Source organism: Capricornis sumatraensis, chromosome 17, assembly GCF_032405125.1.
Source record: "Capricornis sumatraensis isolate serow.1 chromosome 17, serow.2, whole genome shotgun sequence".
In the NCBI taxonomy this organism is placed as follows: domain Eukaryota; kingdom Metazoa; phylum Chordata; class Mammalia; order Artiodactyla; family Bovidae; genus Capricornis; species Capricornis sumatraensis.
Genome location: NC_091085.1, coordinates 35942178 through 35965405, shown reverse-complemented (window position 1 = coordinate 35965405; position 23228 = coordinate 35942178). Strand labels below are relative to the sequence as shown.

Sequence of the window (23228 nt, the reverse complement as noted above, 5' to 3'; positions counted from 1 at the left end):
TATCACTTTACACTGGTCAGAATGGACATCATCAAAAAATCTATAAACAATAAATGCTGGAGAGGGTGTGGAGAAAAAGGAACCCTCGTACGTTGTTGGTGGGGATATAAATTGATATAGCTAGTATGGAGAACAGTATGAAAGCTCCTTAGAAAACTAAAACTAGAGCTACCATATGATCCAGCAATTCCACTCAGGAGTATATATCTGGAGAAAACCATTATTCAAAAAGATACATGCATACCAATGTTCACTGCAGCACTATTTACAACAGCCAGGACATGGAAGCCACCTAAATGTCCATTGAGAGAGAAACGGATAAAGAAGATGTGGTACATGTATACCATGGGATATTACTCAGCCATAAAAAAGAACGAAAGAATGCCATTTGCAGTAACATGGATGGACCTAGAGATAGTCATACTGAGTGAAGTAAGTCAGAGAAAGATGGACATCATATGATATTACTTGTACATGTAATCTAAAATGTGACACAAATGAATTTATTTACAAAACAGAAACAAAGTCACAGATATAGAAAACAAACTTATTGTTACCAAGAAGGAAAGAGGAGGGTGCAGAAATAAACTGGGAGATTGGGATTGACATATACACACTATTATATATAAAATAGATAACTAATAAGGACCTACTGTATAGCACATGGAACTCCACTCAATCTCTGTAATGGCCTATATGGGAAAGGAATCTGAAAAAGGATGAGTATATGTATATGCATAACTCATTCACCTTATTGTACACTTGAAATGAACATTGTAAAATCAACTATACTCTAATAGTGATTTTTTTAAAAAAAGGTAAATAACCCAATTTTTTAAATGGGAAAAATATTTAAAAAGGAACATCTCGAAAACACCAGTTCAGCTCAGTTGTGTCTGACTCTCTGCGACCCCATGGACTGCAGCACACCAGGCTTCCCTGTCCGTCACCAACTCCCAGAGCTTGCTCAAACTCATGTGAAAGAGAACATCCAGATGGCCAAAAACCATATGAAAATATTCTCTACATACCTATTTATCAGAGAAATGTAAAATTATACCATCACACTGTTAAAAAAGAACTAAGAAGCCCCAAGTGGGATCATTTCCTAACCCCCCTCCCCATCATAGCAAAAACTAAGACGGTTTCAATCCCTCTCAGAGATGTGACCTTTAAAACAGTCCACCTGAAATTTGCTAATCAGTACTATGCCACCTCATGCAAAGAGTTGACTCATTGGAAAAGACCCTGATGCTGGGAGGGATTGGGGGCAGGAGGAGAAGGGGACGACCGAGGATGAGATGGCTGGATGGCATCACTGACTCGATGGACGTGAGTCTGAGTGAACTCCGAAAGATGGTGATGGATAGGGAGGCCTGGGGTGCTGCGATTCATGGGGTCGCAAAGAGTCGGACACGACTGAGCGACTGAACTGAACTGACTAATGAAGTAACTGCATGGAAAAGGCCCCTAGACTGTCAGTCCCCCATTAGAAGACAGCCTGGCCTGAAATAATCCTTTCTTTTCCTTCGTTAATACCTTTTGCCACATCCTCTCCTTCTATCCATAAAAATCTTCCATTTTGTACAACCACTCCTAGTGTAGCTGATTCTTCAATTTTTGAATAATGCTAACTAGCTCTTCAAAATAAAAAGAATGAAATAATGCCATTTGCAGCAACATGGATGGACCTAGAGATAGTCATACTAAGTGACCAAGATGCAGAAAAGACAAAAATCATATCACTGCTGCTGCTGCTGCTAAGTCGCTTCAGTCGTGTCTACTCTGTGTGACCCCATAGACGGCAGCCCCCCAGGCTCCACTATTCCTGGGATTCTCCAGGCAAGAACACTGGAGTGGGTTGCCAGTTCCTTCTCCAATGCATGAAAGTGAAAAGTGAAAGTGAAGTTGCTCAGTCGTGTCCGACTCTTCGCGACCCCATGGACTGCAGCCTATCAGGCTCCTCTGTCCATGGGATTTTCCAGGCAAGAGTACTGGTGTGGGTATCACTATATGTAGAATTTAAAAAGATAATACAAATGAACTCATTCACAAAAGAGAAACAGATGTCAAAAACAAACTTACGGCTATCAAACGGGAAAGGTGGGGAGAGCAATAAATTAGGAGTTTGGGATTAATATACATATGGTACTATACATAGGCAGTCAACAAGCACCAACTGCATAGCACAGGGAACTCTCCTCACTATCTCATAATCACCCACATGGGATAGGAATCTGAAAAAGAATGGATACATGTTTATGTATAACTGAATCATTTTGCTGTATTTGAAACTAACAACACTGTAAATCAACCATAAGTCCAGTAGAAAATACAAATTATAATAAAATATCTTTAGAAAGTTATATAAAATTATAAGGGAAAAGGTTTTTTAAAGAATGAATTATGAAGGTATTATGAACCAAATATATTAAATATATAAGCTATTAAAGACACTGGAAGACTCTCTCCATTTAAATCCACAGAATTTAAGTATTACTATTTATTATACAGGTATTAGATCTTGTATTTTCTTAAGAAACAATGCTATATAAAAAATCTAAAGGCAATTCACAGAACTTACTTTGATCCAAAAGAAGTCTCAATGATCATTACGTGGTAACAGTACTAAAGAATTTTAACTATCACTTGTAATACGGTTCCTATAAAAATTATCCTTGAAGTACCAACTTAAAATATAAGAAATATCAAACTACTGCAGGTTTTTTCAATATTGGAAAAAAGGTTTCACAAAAATATGTCCATTTAACACAGTCCTGGCAGTTTTACAGTACCTAGTATGAGAAAAAAGGACAGTTCACTAGGATTTTACCTTCAAAAATAGAACAAAATGCATGAACTATTTATATTTCTCAAGCTGATCATGACTTTTTACATCTGCACTTTCACTGTATCTGGCAACAGAGCTCACACGATGTTGGAAGAAAAGTAGGTAGGAGGGAAGAAGAGGAAGGTTATGGTTGTTCCATTAATTCAACACATATTTATTGAGTATATAACAAAAATTATTCTAGAAACTTGGGAAATGCAGCTAAACAAAACAGGTAAACAAATTTATGAACAATTTCTGTTGCTAGTAGCAACAACTAAAATTACAGGGACGAGATCTGAGCCAGTGCACCTGGGTCCCATTTACTCTTTGATAATGAAGTTACCTCCTACCTCTCTCTTCCTTTACTACAAAACAAAGAGAAAGCAAAAACAAAACAAAAAAAACAAGAACAACAAAAGAAAACTCCTCCTGAGTATTTTATCAGAAACCAGAATAATGCTTCTGGGGTGAAAAATCCCCAAAGGTGCACTGCATATGGCCAAGGATATGGACCTTTATGCTAGAAAGCAAATTAAACTCCCTCTCAAGCTCCCTATTACCTCCCACTCACCAATACAAAGTATGCAGTGAAAGGCAAGACCCATGGGGACTGAGTCTTGAGACAGCAACATGTTCTGAAGAGAAGACATACTGTGCAAAGGAATCTTAGGCAGTAACAATATACTAATATGAAAAATAAGAAATAAAAATCAAGATTTGACTCTATGACTGACAATAATACATGTAAGAGAAGGACACGTACCTTCAAAGAATTAAAGGAGCTACATAATCTCACCAAATAGTACTCTAGTAAGTAAGGGAAAACCTGTCCCTACTTAGTATGTTACCGTCAGCTTTCATTATTATAATCACTGGATATATAGACTTCCATGGTGACACAGTGGATAAAAATCTGCCTGCTGATGCACGACCAACTAAGCCCATGTGCCGCAACTACTGAGCCTGTGTGCCACGACTACTGAAAGCTGCAAGCTCTAGGGCCCGCTTCTAGGTCACAGCTTCTGAGCCCACATGCTGCAATACTGAAGCTTAAACGCCTAAAGCCTGTGCTTTGCAATGAGAAGACCACATATAGCAACAAAGAGTAGCCCCCGCTCACCGCAGCTAGAGAGAGCCCTTGGAAAGCAGTGAAGACCAGTGCAGGCAAAAACAAACAAAATTAACAGTACACAGTGAAGGTGCACATAAAGGGCTAGCTAGAGTCAGTCTTTTATTTGGTAAAACCATCTTTCGTAATCCAGTCAGCCAGATTTCAGGAGACAGGATGCAATTCCATACTCAGAGGTTTACTCAGGCTTTAAAATCAATCTTTTGTTTGAATTGTCCCTTCAGAGATATTTCCATATGACATCAAGCAGAAGCAAAAGAACCTAAGAATCTGAGCAAAATTTAGAGGCTAGTGGATCATGAGATTCTCCATCACCTAGTATCTTAAAAAAACAACTTCCTTTTAATACCTTAAAAGCAATTGCAGTTTTAATTATAAGATTTATTTATGTCAAAAGCAAAATATTTCTTTACTGATTCAGTATAGAGTTACCATTTAACCTAGGAGCTATTTTTCTTTTAATATCCTGTAACTCAGACTGTACCAGTAAGTATATTTTATTGGTCAAAAAAAATACAATATTTAAATAAAAATGTATACCCAAGAAAAAAAATTTAAAATAATGCCATGTGTTATTTCTTATTCTGAGTTAGTTCATGCTTCTGTTAAATTTATGAGAATTGAGAGTTAAAGTTTACAACTGGATGTATCCTAAAAACAATTTTAGGATGTTTCAAAAGTTTAATGAATTCTCATTTTACAATTCTTACATTTTAACACCATATACATATATCGTAAGCTCAAACTCCGGTGAGGACAAAGGCAATTTCTATGGTCAAAGAATTTATAGTCATTAAAGAAAAACAACTTTGCTTCCTTACAAGCATCAGAGTTGTAAGAAAAATTTTCAAGTGCTATAGGCAACTTCACATGGAATAATCCTAAGTAGCATTTATTCTACACTTGTCAAATACAGACATATTTACAACCAAATTTGAACTTAATTTGTTAGACCCCAATTTAATTTACATACCTGTACTGTTGAATATTTGAAAAAATTTTCCATTTGATACCGCCTAAGGGTTTCATTTAGTCTTTGATCTGAAACAAACAAAAAAAAAAAACAATTTGTAATGTTCAACTTTGAATGACAGAAATAAAGTAGATATTATTTGAAATATCCAATGCAAAACTGTTAGTCTCCACTGCTGTTGAAAATAAATCATTCTGAAGACATCATTTTAGAATTTAGATATTCTATACACTTAAGTCAAATAATTACTTCTGCTGCTGCTAAGTCACGTCAGTCGTGTCCAACTCTGTGCAACCCCATAGAAGGCAGCCCACCAGGCTCCCCCGTGCCTGGGATTCTCCAGGCAAGAACACTGGAGTGGGTTGCAATTTCCTTCTCCAGTGCATGAAAGTGAAAAGTGAAAGTGAAGTCGCTCAGTCGTGTCTGACTCTTAGCGACCCTATGGACTGTAGCCTACCAGGCTCCTCTGTCCATGGGATTTCCCAGGCAAGAGTACTGGAGTGGGTTGCCATTGCCTTCTCCCAAATAATTACTACCAGTGGGAAAAAGAACAGCTACAAAGAACAAATTTCTCTGATTCTGAAAGTTTTAATTCTCAGTCTCTCTGGGATTGCTCTTCAGATTCTTAGAAGTCAAGAAAAAGTACCTTCCACATTTATTTTTTTATTCCTGCTACTAGATGTGAAAAGAGTTGGAGAGATAAGGCTAAACTATACTTCTTCAGAAGTTAAAAACTGCTGAAATTCTCTTTCAGGACAAACCTCCACACAGAGGAGAAACTGCAAGACTAAGCATCCAAATTAAACAGGAATAGGCAAGACACAATGGAAAAGAAGGTCCAGAAGAGCCAAGGACTCTCAGAAACTACAAGTAACATTTTTATTTGAAGCAGGAAAAGCAATACAACAGAACATGCATGCCTGCGTGCTCAGTCACTCAGTCATATCCAACCCTTTGTGACCCCACAGACTGTAGCCTACCAAGCTTCACTGTCCACAGGATTATCCAGGCAAGAATACTGGAGTGGGTTGCCATTTACTCCTCCAGGGGATCTTCCCAGCCCAGGGACTGAACGTGCATGTCCCCTCATCTCCAGGACTGGAAGGAGGATTCTTTACCACTAGCAAACTGGGAAGCCCACAGTAGAACGTGTGTGCATATGTGTGCTCTGCCTCTCAGTCATGTCTGACTCGTTGCCACTCCATGGACTGTAGCCCACCAGGCTCCTCTGCCCATGGAATTTTCCAGACAAAAATACTGGAGTAGGTTGCCATTTCCTCTTCCTTCCTGACTAGTGGATCGAATCTAGCTCTCTTGCATTTCCTACATTGGCAGGCTGATTCTTTACCACTGTGCTATGTGGCAAGCCCCACAATAGAACACAGTACCCAACAAATATACCAAACTCATTCTTTCAAGATCACATGGAACATTTAAAACTGATAATTTGGTGAAAAAAGAGTAAGTCTCTTGAGTTTTTGAATATTTAGGTGTGATTCATCCCAAGGGTTTTTCAATATCCATAAATATCAATGTGATACATCACATTAACAAATTGAAGAATAAAAACCGTATGATCAACATAATAGATGTAGAAAAACATTTCAACAAAATTCAACATCTATTTACGACAAAAAATCCTCAGAAATCAGCCATACAGGAAACATACCTAAACCCAATAAAGGTCATACATGGCAAACCCATGGCTAACATCACATTCAACAATGGAAAGCTTACAGCACTTTCTCTAAGATCAGGAACTCTTGCCACTTTTATTCAGCATAGTTTTGGAAGTCCTGGCCACAGCAATCAGAGAAGAAAAAGAAATAACAGGAATCCAAATTGGAAAAGTAGTAAAACTGTCACTGTTTGTAAATGACATGATACTATATATAGAAAATCCTAAAGATGCCACCAGAAAACTACCAGGATTCATCAATGAATTTGGTAAAGTTGCCAGATATAAAAGCAATATACAGAAATCTGTTACACTTCTATATACTAAAAACAAAGTATCAGAAACAGAAATTAAGGAAACAATCCCATTTACCATTAGGAACCAGAGATCAAATTGCCAACATCCATTGGATCATCAAAAAGGAAGAGAGTTTCAGAAAAATACCTACTTCTGCTTCATTGACTATGCCAAAGCCTTTGATTGTGTGGACCCCAACAAGCTCTGGAAAATTCTTAAAGAGATGGGAATACCAGACCACCTGATCTACCCACTGAGAAATCTGTATGCGAGTCAGGAAGCAACAGTTAGAGCTCGACATGAAACAACAGACTGGTTTAAAATAGGGAAAAGAGTACGTCAAGGCTGTATATTGTCACCCTGCTTATTTAACTTCTATGCAGAGTACATCATGAGAAATGTTGGGCTGGATGAAGCACAAGCTGGAATCAAGATTGCCAGGAGAAATATCAATAACCTCAGATATGCAGATGACACCACCCTTATGGCAGAAAGTGAAGAGGAACTTTAAAAAGCCTCTTGATGAAAGTGAAAGAGGAGAGTGAAAAAGTTGGCTTAAAAAGCAACATTCAGAAAACTAAGAACATGGCATCCAGTCCCATCACTTCATGGGAAATAGATGGGGAAACAGTGGAAACAGTGTCAGACTTTATTTTTCTGGGCTCCAAAATCACTGCAGATGGTGACTGCCACCATGAAATTAAGACACTTGCTCCTGGGAAGAAAAGTTATGACCAACCTGGACAGCATATTAAAAAGCAGAGACATTACTTTGTCAACAAAGGTCCGTCTAGTCAAAGTTATGGTTTTTCCAGTAGTCATGTAGAGATGTGAGAGTTGGACTATAAAGAAAGCTGAGTGCCGAAGAATTGATGTTTTTGAACTGTGGTGTTGGAGAAGACTCTTGAGAGTCCCTTGGACTGCAAGGAGATCGAACCAGTCCATCCTAAAGGAAATCAGTCCTGAATATTCATTGGAAGGACTGATGCTGAAGCTGAAACTCCAATACTTTGGCCACCTGATGCAAAGAACTGACTCACTGGGAAAAAACCCTGATGCTGGTAAAGATTGAAGGCGGGAGGAGAATGGGATAACAGAGGATGAGATGGTTGGGTGGCATCACGGACTCAATGGACGTGAGTTTGAGTAAACTCTGGAAGTTGGCTATGGACAGGGAGGCCTGGCGTGCTATGGTCCATGGGGCCACAAAGAGTTGTACATGACTGAGCAACTGAACTACTGACCATTATATCAAAAATAATAAAATAGGAATAAAGAAAAATCCTGTATCCTAAAAGCTATATGACACTGAGGAAAGAAACTGAAGACATGAATATATAGAAAGATATACTATGAAGCTGGATTGGAAGAGTCAATATTGTTAAAAATCACAATACTACTCAAGACAATCTACAGATTCAATGCAATCCCTATCAAAATGCCAATGGCATTTTTCATAGGCCTAGAACAAATAATTTTAAAATTTGCATGGAAACACAAAAGATTCTGACTAGCCCAAACAATCTTGACAAAGAACAGAGGTAAGGAATCATGATCCCTGACTTCAGACTATACTACAAAGATACAATAACCAAAACAATATTGTACTACAGAAAAGCAGATGACATAGATCAACGCAACAGGATAGAGAGCCCAGAAATAAACTCATACTCTTACGTTCAATTAACCTATGACAAAGGAGGTAAGACTACACAACAGAGAAAAGACAGTTGCTTCAAGAAATGGTGCTGGGAAAACTGGACAGCTACATGTAAAAAAACAGAATTAGAACATCTCTTGACACCATATACAAAAATAAACTCACAACAGATTAAAGACCTAAATGTAAGACTGGAAGCCATAAAACTTCTAAAGGAGAGCAAAGTCAGAACAGAACACACTTGACATAAATTGAAGCAATACTGTTTTGGATGTCTGCTAAGGCAAAGGAAATAAAACCAAAAATAAACTAATGAGACTTTACTGAACTTAAAAAGTTTTGCCCAGCAAGGGCAAAAATGAAAAGACAGTCTACGAGATGGGAGATAATATTTACAAATCGTATGACTATTAAGGGGTTGAAATCCAACATGTATAAACAGTTCAAACAACTCAACATCAAAAAACAAATAACATGATTAAAAAGTGGGCATAAATAATGAACACACATTTTTTTCCAAAGAGGAAATGTAGATGGCCAATAGGCACATAAAAAGATGCTCGACACCACTAATTATCAAGGAATGCAAATCAAAACCACACTGAGATCACCTCACACCTGTCAGAATGATTATCATCAAAAAGAATGCACATAACAAATGTTGATGAGGATGTGGAGAAAAGGAAGGCCCTCTTATCCTGTTGGTGAGAATGTTAAATTGTTGCAGTCACTATAAAAAGGAAAAACAAACAAACAACAGTATAAAGGCTTCTTAAGAAACTAAAAGTAGAACTACTGTGTGACCCAGCAATTCCACTCTGGGGTGCATATCCATAAAAACAAAAACACTAACTTGAAAACATACATGCACCCCAATATTCATAACATGCATTATTTGCAATTGCCAAGATATAAAGAAACAATCTAAGTGTCTATTAACGGACAAATAGATAAAGAAGATGGAATACAACTTCACCATAGAAAGAGGACAATTTTGTCATTTGCGGCAATATGGATGGAACTGGAGATCATTATGCTAAGTGAAATAAGTCAGAAGACAATTGTCGTGTGACATCACCTACATGTGGAATCTAAAACATATAACGAGTGTATAGAATCTAAAAGAAGCAGACTCAGAGATATAGAGAACAAATTTGTGGTTACCAGTGAGAAGAGGGGGAGGCTATAATGAGGTAGGGGAGTAAGAGGTATAAAGCCTTAGGTACAAAAATGCTACAAGAATATATTGCATAACATGGAGAATATAGTCAATACTTCATAAACAGAATATAACCTTTAAAAATTGCAAACCACTATAATGTACACCCATAACTTATATAATATTGTGCAGCAACTAGACTTCAGTTAAAAGAAGAAAAACTAAAACTTTAAATAAGAGTAAATCTTAACTTTCAAAAGACTTAAACTGAAGAGAATATACCATCCTAAAATACATCTCTTTGGCATAAGAAGTATTTTAGGCTGATAATTCTTAAGAAACAGAATAGGAAAAGCTTTGAAAAATTGAGAAGAAGTTCAGTTCAGTTCAGTCACTTAGTCGTGTCCAACTCTTTGCGAGCCCATGAATCGCAGAATGCCAGGCCTCCCTGGCCATCACCAACTCCCGGAGTTCACTCAGACTCACGCCCATCAGGTGAGTGATGCCATCCAGCCATCTCATCCTCTGTCGTCCCCTTCTCCTCCTGCCACCAATCCCTCCCAGCATCACAGTCTTTTCCAATGAGTCAACTCTTCGCATGAGGTGGCCAAAGTACTGGAGTTTCAGCTTCAGCATCATTCCTTCCAAAGAAATCCCAGGGCTGATCTCCTTCAGAATGGACTGGTTGGATCTCCTTGCAGTCCAAGGGACTCTCAAGAGTCTTCTCCAACACCACAGTTCAAAAGCATCAATTCTTCGGCGCTCAGCTTTCTTCACAGTCCAACTCTCACATCCATACATGACCACTGGAAAAACCATAGCCTTGACTAGACGGACCTTTGTTGGCAAAGTAATGTCTCTGCTTTTCAACATGCTGTCTAGGTTGGTCATAACTTTTCTTCTAAGGAGGAAGCATCTTTTAATTTCATGGCTGCAGTCACCATTTGCAGTGATTTTGGAGCCCCAAAAAATAGTCCCACTGTTTCCCCATCTATTTCCCATGAAGTGATGGGACCAGATGCCATGATCTTCGTTACCCTTTTGTTAAAGATATTTACATTTATGAGGAAAAATTCCATTTGTAAGCACATCCCCCTTTATACCAGAAAGAGAAAGTGTTAGTCGCTCAGTCACATCCGACTCTTTGTGACCCTATAGACTGCAGCTTGACAGGCTCTTTACTGTCCATGGAATTCTCCAGGTAAGAATACTGGAGTGGGCAGACATTTCCTTCTTCAGATCTTCCCAACCCAGGGATGAAACCCAGTTCTCGTGCATGGCAAGTAGATTGTTCACTGTCTGAGCCAGAGGGAAGCCCTGAAAGTGTTAGTCGCTCAGTTGTGTCTGACTCTTAGCAACCCTATAGACTGCAGCCTGACAGATTCCTCTATCCATGGAATTCTCCAGGCAAGAATGCTGGAGTGAGCAGCCTTTCCCTTCCCCAGGGGTGTCTTCCCTACCCAGGGATCAAATCCAGGTCTTCTCCTGCTCAGAAGGCAGATTCTTTACCACCTGAGCCACTGGAGAAGCCCAAGGTAATGACTTAAATCTGCATAACAATCTTACTCTTGTTTACGGTGCTTTTCTTGGTAACTTCTTGTAATGGCTCACCCTCTTTTGTCTTTATCTGAAAATGTTTTTTAACACTGTGGCTTCAGCATTTAAAGGAGTTTTTCTGGATCACTAATGTATACAGAAGGTAAACACATTATTAAACTTGTTTGTTTTCTCCTATTAGTCTGTCTTTTACAATAGGGGGTCACAGGCAACAATCTAGAAGGGTACAGGAAACTTATTTTTGCTCCCTTGCAAAGCCAAAGAGAGTACATTACCTGATAATAGCAAAATTAGGCCAGAATCGAGAGACAAAAACTATCAGAAAAATATCCGTTATGTAAGAAATTACCTTTCAGTAACCTGCTGGTCTCAGGATGAATGACAGGACAAATCGAAAAGTACTCTGAACTGAATCATTGTGAAAATGCAGTTTCATTTGAAACTTCTTAGGAAAAAGCACCTGCATAGCAAAGAAAACTCAATAAAATGAAAAGGCAACCTAATCAATGAGAGAAAATAGCTGCAAATCATACCTGATAATGGGAACATATCCAAAATATACAAAGAACCTCACACAACTCAACAGCCAGAAAAAAGAGACAAAACTGAATTTAAAAATGGGCAGATCTGAATAGACATTTTCCCAAAGCAAACAGATGGCCAACAGACATGAAAAGATATTCAACATCACTAATCATCAAGAAAATGCAAATTAAAACCACAATAAGATATCACCTCCTTCCCATCAGAATGGCTATTATAAAAAAAAAACAAGAAAAAACAAGTGTGAAGATGTGTATTATTGGTAGAAATGTAAATATAAATTGGTACAGCTACTTTGAAGGTCTGGAGGTTTTAGTTCCTCAAAAAATTAAAAACAGAACTACAGTATGACCCAGCAATTCCACTTCTGAGTATGTATCTATAGAAAATGAAAACAGTAATTTGAAAAGATATGCACCATGTGTTCACTGCAGCATTATTTACAATAGCCAAGATATGGAAACAACCTAAATTTCTACTGTTGGATAAGTAAATTGTGGTATACACACAATGGACTATTACTTAACCATAAAAAAGAAAGAAGTCTTGCCATTTGTGACAATATGAATGGATCTTCAGAGTATTATGAAGTTAAATAACAGAGAAAGACAAATATCATATGAAAAGAAACCAAGCTCACAGATACAGGGAACAGACTGGTGATTGTAAGAAGTGGAGGGTGGGGGTAGAGGGAGCCAGAGGAAAATGGTTGGACTGGTTCTTTTATTTTTTCAATAAATTGAACGATTTTCTTTTAAGGAAAAAGATATGAAACATTCCTGAAAGCAATGAAAAAAAAATCAATTGAGATATAGTCTTTGTTAATCACCAAAAACCACAATATTAAGATGTCAATTCCTCTTAAATTGATTTAAAGACCAATACAGTGGCAATAAAAATCTCAGCAAGTTATTTTGTAAATATGGACAAACTTGATTTAAACACTGCATTGGGCAGTCAAGACAATACTGATGAAGTTGATGAACTCACACTTTCTGATTTCAAGATTTTCTAGAAAGCTAAAATAATCAAGAGAGCATCATATTTTAAACAAATAAAACCAAAGATAAATGGACCAGAATAGAGAGTCCACTAGTATACCCACGCAAACTCAGACAACTTGACCTTGGTCAAAGGAATAAAAAGCACATTAACACAGAAAATACAGACTTTTAAGTCTTTAGTCATCATCAACAAATGAGGAGGATACAAATGGAGAACCATAAGAAAGTAAAGACACAAACTTTGCATCTTAGAAATTCATTAAAAATCCTTCATTGTCCTAAATACAAAATATGAAACTACCAAAACTATAGCGGAAAACTTAGAAAATCTACATGAGTTATCCTTTGACAATTCATCTTCATATACAACACAAGAAGCACAACCCATGAAAGAAAAAAAAATATTGCTAATATGGACTTTATTAAATGTAAACTGCTTACTCTGTGAAGGACAATGTTTAAAGAATGGAAAGACAAACCTCTGGCTATGAGAATACATTTTCAAAACACATAACCAGAGAACGGTTTGCATGCAAGGTATTCAAAAAACCAGAAAAAAAATCCACAATAAGAAATCAAACATTCCAAATTAAAATGAATAGGACTATGTGTAGCCATCTTTTAGAATAATATATAGAGATGGGAAATAAGCATGTATTAGTTGATCAACATTGGGGAATTACTGGAAAACAATAAGCATTATGCATTAGGGTAAAGCAAGTTAAAACAACATGATGCCCTATCCATAAAAAATATAAAAAATAAAAATATAGGTGGAAATGCAATGAGAAAAACAGTATTTTGTGAAAGAAGAACAAGGGGGGAGGACTTGTTCAACCAGAGATCAGGATTTATTAAAAAGTTATTGGCATTTAGACTGTGTGATAGTTATATAAACAAAACTAACCTATGGAAGAGAACGCAGGATCCAGAAATATCATATATATGAGCACTTGAACTGTGATCAAAGGGCACTTCAGAGTAATAAAGAGGGGAGCACAATCTTTTTGTAAGTGGTTCCAGGTCAGCTGGATATGCTCGTGGAAAAGAACAAACCATTATTCATAAAAATCACTTCTATGTGAAATGAAGATCTGGGAAGAAAAACTGTCACTGTTTGCAGATGACATGCTACGATACACAAAAAATCCTAAACATGCCACTAGAAAACCACTAGAGCTAATCAATGAATCTGGTAAAATTGAATACAAAATTAATGCAGAGAAACCTCTCGCATTCCTGTACACTAATAAATAACAAAAGATCTAAAAGAGAAATTAAGGAAATAATCCCAATTATCACTGCAACAAAAGAATAAAATACCTAGGAATAAATCTACCTAAGGAGGTAAAAGATCTGTACTCAAAAAACTGTAAGACACTGATGAAAGAACTCAAAGACTGATTTGACAGAGAGATATACCATGTTCTTGGATTGGAAGACTCAATACTGTGAAAATGACTATACTACCCAAGTTCAGTTGCTCAATCTTGCCCCACTCTTTACCACCCTATGAACTGCAGCACAACAGGCTTCCCTGTCCATCACCAACTCCCAGAGCTTACTCTAACTCATGTCCATCGAGTCAGTGATGCCCTCCAACCATCTCATCCTCTGTCATCCCCTTCTCCTCCTGCCCTCAATGTTTCCCAACATCAGGGTCTTTTCCAATGAGTTAGTTCTTCACATATGACAGAAAACACTGATAACAGCATTATTCTCAATGGCCCCCAAAATGGAAACATCTGCAAGTATCTATCAAAAGAATGGATAAAAATGATAAATTTATAAGCTTTAATATTCTACAGTAATTAAAATGAGTATACTACATCTACATGCAAGAATATAAAGAAATCTCAAAAACATAATATTAAATAAAAGACACCAAACGCAGAAGGCAACATAGTTTATGACTCCATTTACATAAATTTCAGTTTCAATCACAAGCAAAACAGTTTTTACAGTGTAAAATTACAGATATTATCTTTATCTTTGGGGAGCAGGAAATGGGTATAATCACAAGTGGTCATCTGGGGTGCTAGAAATATTCTATTTTTTGGCCTGGGTTATGATTATATGAGTTTTGAGCTTTGTAATAATCCTCTAAGCTTTATATTTATTTTCTCTACTTTTGTGCATGTCACACATAAGCAAATATACATATATATGCCCATACATATTAACTATATACAAATTAATATATGTATATAATGTACGCACACAAAATGTATACATTCTACACTGTTAACTTCAGATAATAGTTCCTTCCTTGAAAGTATACATAATTTAGTGGAGAAACATGACACATATGTTGGAAAAGAAAATGGCAACCCACTCCAGTATTCTTGCCTGAAGAATTCCATGGACACAGGAGTCCTGTGGGCCACAGTCCATGGAGTTGCAACGTACAGGACACAAATGTGCATGTACACACACAAGACATTATTCTGAGCAAGGAATAAGTAATTACAAAGTATTAATAATTTAAACCATTTTTAACTTTTATTAAGTTTAAAAAGAATTATTCCTTTTTATTGTTATCCTCAGAATTTTTAAGAGTTACCTGACACATGGCACTAAAATTAGGGTCTGGTCTCTAGTAGTAACACAAACTACTACTTTTTGATAAGGTTTTAAGTAAGAAAAAATACTAAATCTGACATTTCAGTAAATGAAATAGGTTAAGAAGTCAACTATGCATCAACGAGGGAAAACAATCTTCATAGACTGCTTTAAACAGGAGAAAATTTTACTGTAATGTGAATCTACCATTTCCTTCATTCAACAAGCACTTATTTCACTTTATAGTTTGCATTTTCTGGATTACTGATGAGATTGACATTTTCATATTCTTAGCACCTCATCAGGTTTTATTTTTTGTAAATAACCTACCATATTCTTTAACATTTTTCTATTAGTGTGAATGTATTTTTGTTCGTGAAAGACTTTTTTAAATTGTGGATGGTAATCAACTCTTCATTATATTTATTTTAAGTCTATTCTCCCTCCCTGTGGCTGGGGCAGTCATTATATTGATGACGTTTCTTGTGTTATCCAAGTTTTTACTTCTAATGCAGTCTGCTGCTGCTGCTGCTAAGTCACTTCAGTCATGTCCAACTCTGTGCGACCCCAGAGACGGCAGCCCACCTGGCTCTCTCATCCCTGGGATTCTCCAGGCAAGAACACTGGAGTAGGCTAATGCAGTCTATTCATATATATTTTTTCCTTTCAGTCAAAAATGTTTGCTGAAGAAATCTATGATCCTGAGATCATAAAGACACCCTCTTAACTTTTTTTCCTGAAAGTTTAAAGAGAATGTATTCCTTCAACCAATAATTTTTTTATATGGTGTGAGAAAGATGTTATTTTTTCTTTCTCATTTAGATAGCCAATTATCCTAGCACCATTTGCTCAACAGCCTATCCCTCTCCCACTGATCTGTACTGCCTGTTCTTTCAGACAACAAGTGTTTGTGGATGTATGCATCTGTTTCTGTGCTAGCTGATCTCTGTATCTATCTATCTACCAGTATAATAGGGGCTTCTCAGGTGGCTCAGCGGTAAACAATCCACCTGTCAATGCAGGAGACGCAAGATTGATTCCTGGATCGGAAGATCCCCTGGAGAAGGAAATGGCAATCCACTCCAGCATTCTTGCCTCGAAAATCCCATGGACAGAGGGGCCTGGCTGTCTACAGTCCATGAGGTCGCAAAGAGTTGATTTAATAATTGCATTTTTATAATGTCTTAATAGTTGATAAAATAAAATTTCCCACCTTGATGTTCTTTAGAACTCTTTTGGCTATTTTCAGCTCTTCTACATAGATTTTAGAAACATGTCAAATAGAGGTTTGGGATTGCATTGAATCTATCCATTAATTTGTGGGAGAATTGACATGCTTACTATACTGAGTGCTCTAATCCATACATTTGATATGTTTCTTTATTAATCTAGGTTTTTTCCTTACATACTTAATAATTTTCTAATGCGAACCACCCTTCCATTGCTGGGATGAACCCAATATGAAGGTGACTGTATGTTTATTATATATCTACACACACAAATGAGCTTAATAGTCATTGATGGATTCAATCTATTAATATTTTTATTTTATTTAGGATTTTAGTGTCTGTGTGCATAAGTGAAAAGGCCTATAATTTTTCTTTCAAGCAAGTGTCTTTGCCGGATAGAAAAGAACATAAGACACTGGGTTCAAATCCCAGCCCAATTACTTACTACTAGAAACTGTGGTGGCACTTATCCAGGAGATTTTTTATCTATGGCTATTGAACAGATGGGTATGAGAACTGTAAAACCAAGCTATGGAAAAGGCGTTATTGAGTATGTGCTCTAGAAAAGCAGGGGCATGGTCACATTAATATTAATAACAAAAGAGCAGATGAATCAATGGGGAAATTGTATAAAAATGGGGAAAACTGTTATAGCCTGTATAAAAAAAAAGCTGCAAAAGAATTAAGGAAATGAAAGAAAATGAAGGGTTCAAAGAATACAGGTCTTGATGAGGTCAAAAAACAGTTATAGTGGGAGTAAGGTATTTGTGTTTAAGATTAAAAAGTAGGGCAAATTGACTTCTGCTCATGCTCAAGATAAAGTAACATGGGCCATTTTCCTACCTGACAACCAAAAAAACAAAACAGTGATTTGCCAGGTACAAGACATCAGGAAATGATAACGACAAACATAAAATGAATGAAGTGAGCACTATGATTGCCCCAGCCTAAAAACAGGAAAAGGAGTATGTCAAGGCTGTATATTGTCGCCCTGCTTATTTAACTTATATGCAGAGTATATCATGAGAAACACTGGGCTGGAAGAAGCACAGGCTGGAATCAAGACTGCCGGGAGAAATATCAATAACCTCAGATATGCAGATGACACCACCCTTATGGCAGAAAGTGAAGAGGAGCTAAAAAGCCTCTTGATGAAAGTGAAAGAGGAGAGTGAAAAAGTTGGCTTAAAGCTCAACATTCAGAAAACTAAGATCATGGCATCCGGTCCCATCACTTCATGGGAAATAGATGGGGAAACAGTGGAAACAGTGTCAGACTTTATTTTTGGGGGCTCCCAAATCACCACAGATGGTGACTGCAGCCATGAAATTAAAAGATGCTTACTCCTTGGAAGGAAAGTTACGACCAACCTAGACAGCATATTCAAAAGCAGAGATATTACTTTCCGAACAAAAGTCCATCTAGTCAAGGCTATGGTTTTTCCTGTGGTCATGTATGGATGTGAGAGTTGGACTGTGAAGAAAGCTGAGCACCGAAGAATTGATGCTTTTGAAGGACGGTGTTGGAGAATACTCTTGAGAGTCCCTTGGACTACAAGGAGATCCAACCAGTCCATCCTAAAGGAGATCAGTCCTGGGTGTTCTTTGGAAGGAATGATGTTGAAGCTGAAACTCCAATACTTTGGCCACCTCATGCAAAGAGTCGACTCACTGGAAAAGACTCTAATGTTGGGAGGGATTGGGGGTAGCAGGAGAAGGGGACGACAGAGGATGAGATGGTTGGATGGCATCACCGACTCGATGGACCTGAGTTTGAGAGAACTCCAGGAGTTGATGATGGACAGGGAGGCCTGGCGTGCTGCAATTCATGGGGTTGCAAAGAGTCACACGACTGAGTGACTGAACTGAACTGAATGACTTGAGTGATATTTCATGCCAGAAAACAGGGAGGAAAATTGCACACAAAGATCAGCAGATTCTCTGATTTAAGGAGATGAAGCTGAGACTCAGTGGAAACCAAGTAAACTAGAATTGCCAGGACAAAGAATAGGAGAGAAAGCTGCACAGAGAACTCCATATGTACGTAAGATCTGTGAAGGGTATGTCTTGTGTAAACGAAGTAGTGACTAACTTTTTATCTATTAAAGGAACTGAATTTACAGTTTAAAATCTTCCACAAAGAAAGCTCTAGGTTCAATTGTCTTCACTAGTAAATTCTACCAAACATTTAAGGAAGAAATATCAATTCTACACAAACATCTTCCAGAAACCTGGAGAGGACAAAATACTTTCTAAATAATTCTGAGGCCAGCATATCTTGACACCAAACGAGACAAACACATTAGGGGAAAAAAATTTTTTTTACAAAGGGTTTATGAACACAGACATGAAAATTTTAAACAGACATTTAAGATAATCAATGTTAAATAGTATATTAAAAAGATAATACATTAGGACCAAGAGTTTATTCCAAAATGGCAAGTTTAACACTTGAAAAGTAATCTATATAAATCTTGCTATTAAAAAACTAAAAATGAAAAAAAAAATCTGATAATCTCAAAAAATGTAGAGAAAGCATTTGAAAAAAAAATAATCCTATATTCATTCTGATTTTAAAAACTCTCAGAAAACTAGGAATAGAAATTAGTATCCTCAACCTAGTAAGGACATCTGTGGAAAAACTACAGCTAGTATCATATTTAATTTTGAAAAACAGATACTTTCTCCCTAAAATCAAGAACAATACAAAGATGTCTACTCCAACCACTCTGGCTCAACACTGTACTGGAGGTTTCAGTAAGTACAACGAGGCAAGAAAATGAAATGAAAGGCATTCCAAAGTGGAAAGGAAGAAGTAAAACAGTCTATTCACAGATGAAAAGACTGTCAATGTAGAAAATCTGAAAGACTCTGCATTAAACCTACTGGAACTATTAAGTGAGTTTAGAAAGGTGACAGGGTAAGTACACACAAAGTATTTCCATACACTAGAAACAATAAATTAGAAATGGAAAGTAAACAAATAGTTTACAATAGTAGCTAAACCAGCAATACGTAGAGATAAATCTGACCAAATATGTGCAAAACCTATATATAAAAACTATAAAATGTCACTGAAAAAAATTAAAGAAGAGATATCAGTTGAGAGATATTTTTTCATTAGAGAACTCAATATCATTAAGTGAATTCTACACAAATTAATCGAGAGTCATACAATGCCTATCAAAATCCCAGTATCCTTTTTTTTGTAGAACTTAACAAGCTGATCCTAAAATGTATATGGAAGTGCAAAGGACCTATGACAGTCAAAACAACTGTGAAAAGAACAAATCTGAAAGGAAATGCTGATTTATTATAAAACTGTAATAATCAAGACAGGATATTGGTTTCCAGATAGATCAATAGAACAGAACAGAAATGGATCTACACAAATATCTTCCTCTGACTTTTTAACAAAGATGCAAAGGTAATGGAGAAGGAAATGGCAACCCCCTCCAGTGTTCTTGCCTGGAGACTCCCAGGGACGGGGGAGCCTTGTGGGCTGCCGTCTATGGGGTCACACAGAGTCAGACACGACTGAAGTGTCTTAGCAGCAAAGGTAATTTAATGGAGAAAGGATGGTCTCTCCAATTGTGCATCCATATATAAAATAAAGTGAACCTTGACGCTTGTCTCACACCTTGTGCAAAATTTAACTCAAAATGCTTCATAGATTTGAGTGTAGAAATTCTAGAAGACTACACAGAAGAGAAGCTTTGCAGCCTTGAGTAAGGCAAAGATCTTTAGATATGTGTGTGTGCTCACTCAACTGTAACCGACTCTTTGCAACTCCATGCACCATAGTCCACCAGGCTCCTCTGTCCAGGGAATTTTCCAGGCAAGAATACTGGAGTGAGTTGCCATTTCCTACTCCAGATGATCTTCCCTACTCCAGGGATCGAACCCACATCTCTTGTATCTCCCGCTTTGGCAGGTGGATTCTTTACCATTGTGCCACCTGGGAAGCTCAAGTTTTTATATATGACACATCCATAAAAGAACAAATTGATGAACTGAACCTCACAGTAATTAAAAACTTCTGCTCTATGAAAGACATTCTTAAGAGAATGAAAAAAAAAGACTGCATCCCCACTGGTGAATAAACTCTTCACTCCTTAGCTTAATATACATGTCACTCTTTGAACAGGTCCTAAGACCTGCCTTCTTAGATGGAGGTGGAAGAATGGTGTACTGCAAATATGCTATAACAAATTAAAGGAGGCTCAAAATCAATAGAAGTCAATGAAGAGAAGGTCAGAGGTAGGTGGGAGAAGGGTAAGCTTTCTGTATTTACCTGAGCTGGTGTTTAGCTAATCAACTAATCTGGTCACCCACCAATTATAACTGGCATACGAGGTCTAAAGGAAAAAAGGGGAGAATCATAGACATCCAACTCTCATTTTCATCTCTTCCTGCAAACCTTACTATTCCATCCTTCAATTTCCTGAATAAGTAGTTATTTCAAGCCTCCGAGCCTTTGATTCTTTTGGTCCCTCTGAAAATTCCCTTCTTCCACGCACTTCTCTTCTGGTGAACTACCATTCATTTTTCAAGAAATAATTTACCGTGGCTTCTATCGTTCTCTCTGGTATTTGGACTTCAGTTTTATTTAAGAATTCTGGCTGGTGCATTTCTCTAAAACATAGTTTATGAGTGTCTCAGGAACTCTCCCACCCCAACCAAACTTCTCACCACCAATTCTTGTCCCACACCACTCAGATGGTGGTGAGCTAGTCCTCTTTATGGGATGAAGGATATTCCCATATCAAACCTAAGAAACAATGGTAATGTTATAGTGTCATATATGTCATTAATGATTTTAGATAAAGTGTGCACCTGAAATGTGCTAGACACCATGCTAAGTGCTTTATTGCATCATCTCATTTAACCTTCAAAACACCACCATGTGCTATTACACCCATTTTACAAGTAAGAAATTTGAGGCACAAAGAAGCTCAGTAACCTGCCCAAGGTCAAAAACATACAAAAGAGACAGAGCTAACACAGAGCCTAGACAGACTGAATCCAGAGGCTGAGTTCTCCATCACTGGCCTACGGTGTTTCCAAAATGGAATGTACCATTTCCTCCCCTCCCTCCCCCATTTCCCTGCTGCTCAAGCAAGCCAAAAACCTTAGTTGCCCTATACCTCTTTCTTCCAAATCCTTTCATCTTCAATCTCACTATACCTACCTTAGTTCACTTCGTACCTGGATAATAACAATCACCTGACTGCACTTGCTGTAATGCATGTTCCTCCTAAGAGCCAGCTGGGTTTTTCAAATAAATCACAAACTGATCGAGTTACTCTCAACTGGATTCCTTTCAGTGATTCCTATAACCTGTGCAATGATTCCAACTCCTGAAAACACAGCAGAAAGGCCCTTTGCCATCTGGCCAAATTCTTCCCTTTCAGCTCTACTTGCCATTTCCCTGTATACATCAAATTTCATTCAAACAAACCTTCTTCAAAGTTTTTAACAAAACATATTTCTAGTCCCTCCCATGTTGTAAATATTGTTCTCAACCACACAGTTCTTTATCTAGTAAATTTATATTTTACTTCAAATATAAAGTTTCAGCCCAAATAGTACCTTCCTTAACCATCACCACCAGGTAAATTATAACCCTGTAATAGTTAATATTTGTTAGCACTGTGTCAGATACTATTCTAAATCCCACACATATTTTAACGGCCGTTTAGTCATTCGACCAACCCTGTGAGAAACCTGAGGCAGAAGAGTTGACAGTTGCTGTTACTTCAGTGTATTTATGGAAATCATATATTTCCCTCCTCAAGTTAAATTATTGGAGGGTAGAACAGTCCTCCTTATCTTCATAACAGCTATGCTTGTCTAGTGCCTGGCACATAATAGAAACAGGAGCTCCATAAAATATCTTTTGGACAAATGGCCGGAGCTGTGCCTCTAGGTTCTAACTGCAGACTTCGAAACTCTTCCTGGCAATTGGCCCTCTAATTCCTCCAGAATATGTGAGGAGCATAACAAACATGCATCTAGCAGAGTCCCTCGTAGGCTTAAGTATTTCCCAAACGCTTCTGCTTAATGTACGCGTATCCTCATACATACCATCAAGCTTTTTCTGCAGCTTAACTTCTTTTAAGTTTTTACAAATTACCACGTACCCAACAGGCATTCAGACAACGATTCAGTCAACGATGACGACATTAAACATTACATATGAGAATTCTCAATAAAGGAATGTGGAGCTTACTTTGATCTCGCAGAAAGTCGATTTCTGTGGCCATTTGGATGCAATTTGTTTGGAGCTTTCACTACCTTTACTTTTCTAAAAAAGACACAAAGCTCGCAATGCGGGAAAGCAAAACTAAGGCAAAGCTCCGGAGGTTGTCTAGCACTCGAGCGGTGTGATCAGCATCCTACTCACGCGGCGTCAACAGCCCCGCCAAGCCTCCTTCTCCCGAGTCCCAGCCCAGTCCCTCGCTCAAGCGAGACACCAAATTTCAGGTCTGTTGCGGACCCGCCAAGTGAACTGTTTCACGTTCACCCGAATCCCAGCCAAGTAGGACCAGGGACGCGGCTGGATATATTGGACGTCCCGCGGGTCACTCGGGGTCGTGTCAGGC

General features: G+C 37.6%; 1 protein-coding gene across 1 annotated transcript in view; it reads right to left on the bottom strand.

Moving 5' to 3' along the window:
* SCLT1 (sodium channel and clathrin linker 1) overlaps window positions 1–22777 on the bottom strand; it is a 257901-nt gene extending 235124 nt beyond the window's left edge. Inside the window, exons 1-2 of the mRNA XM_068989603.1 lie at window positions 22711–22777; window positions 4936–5003 (exon numbers count right to left, since the gene is read on the bottom strand). Coding sequence (XP_068845704.1) covers window positions 4936–5003; window positions 22711–22777 — 135 coding nt within the window. The remainder of the gene's footprint in view (window positions 1–4935; window positions 5004–22710) is intronic.
* Between the last annotated feature and the right edge of the window lie 451 nt (window positions 22778–23228).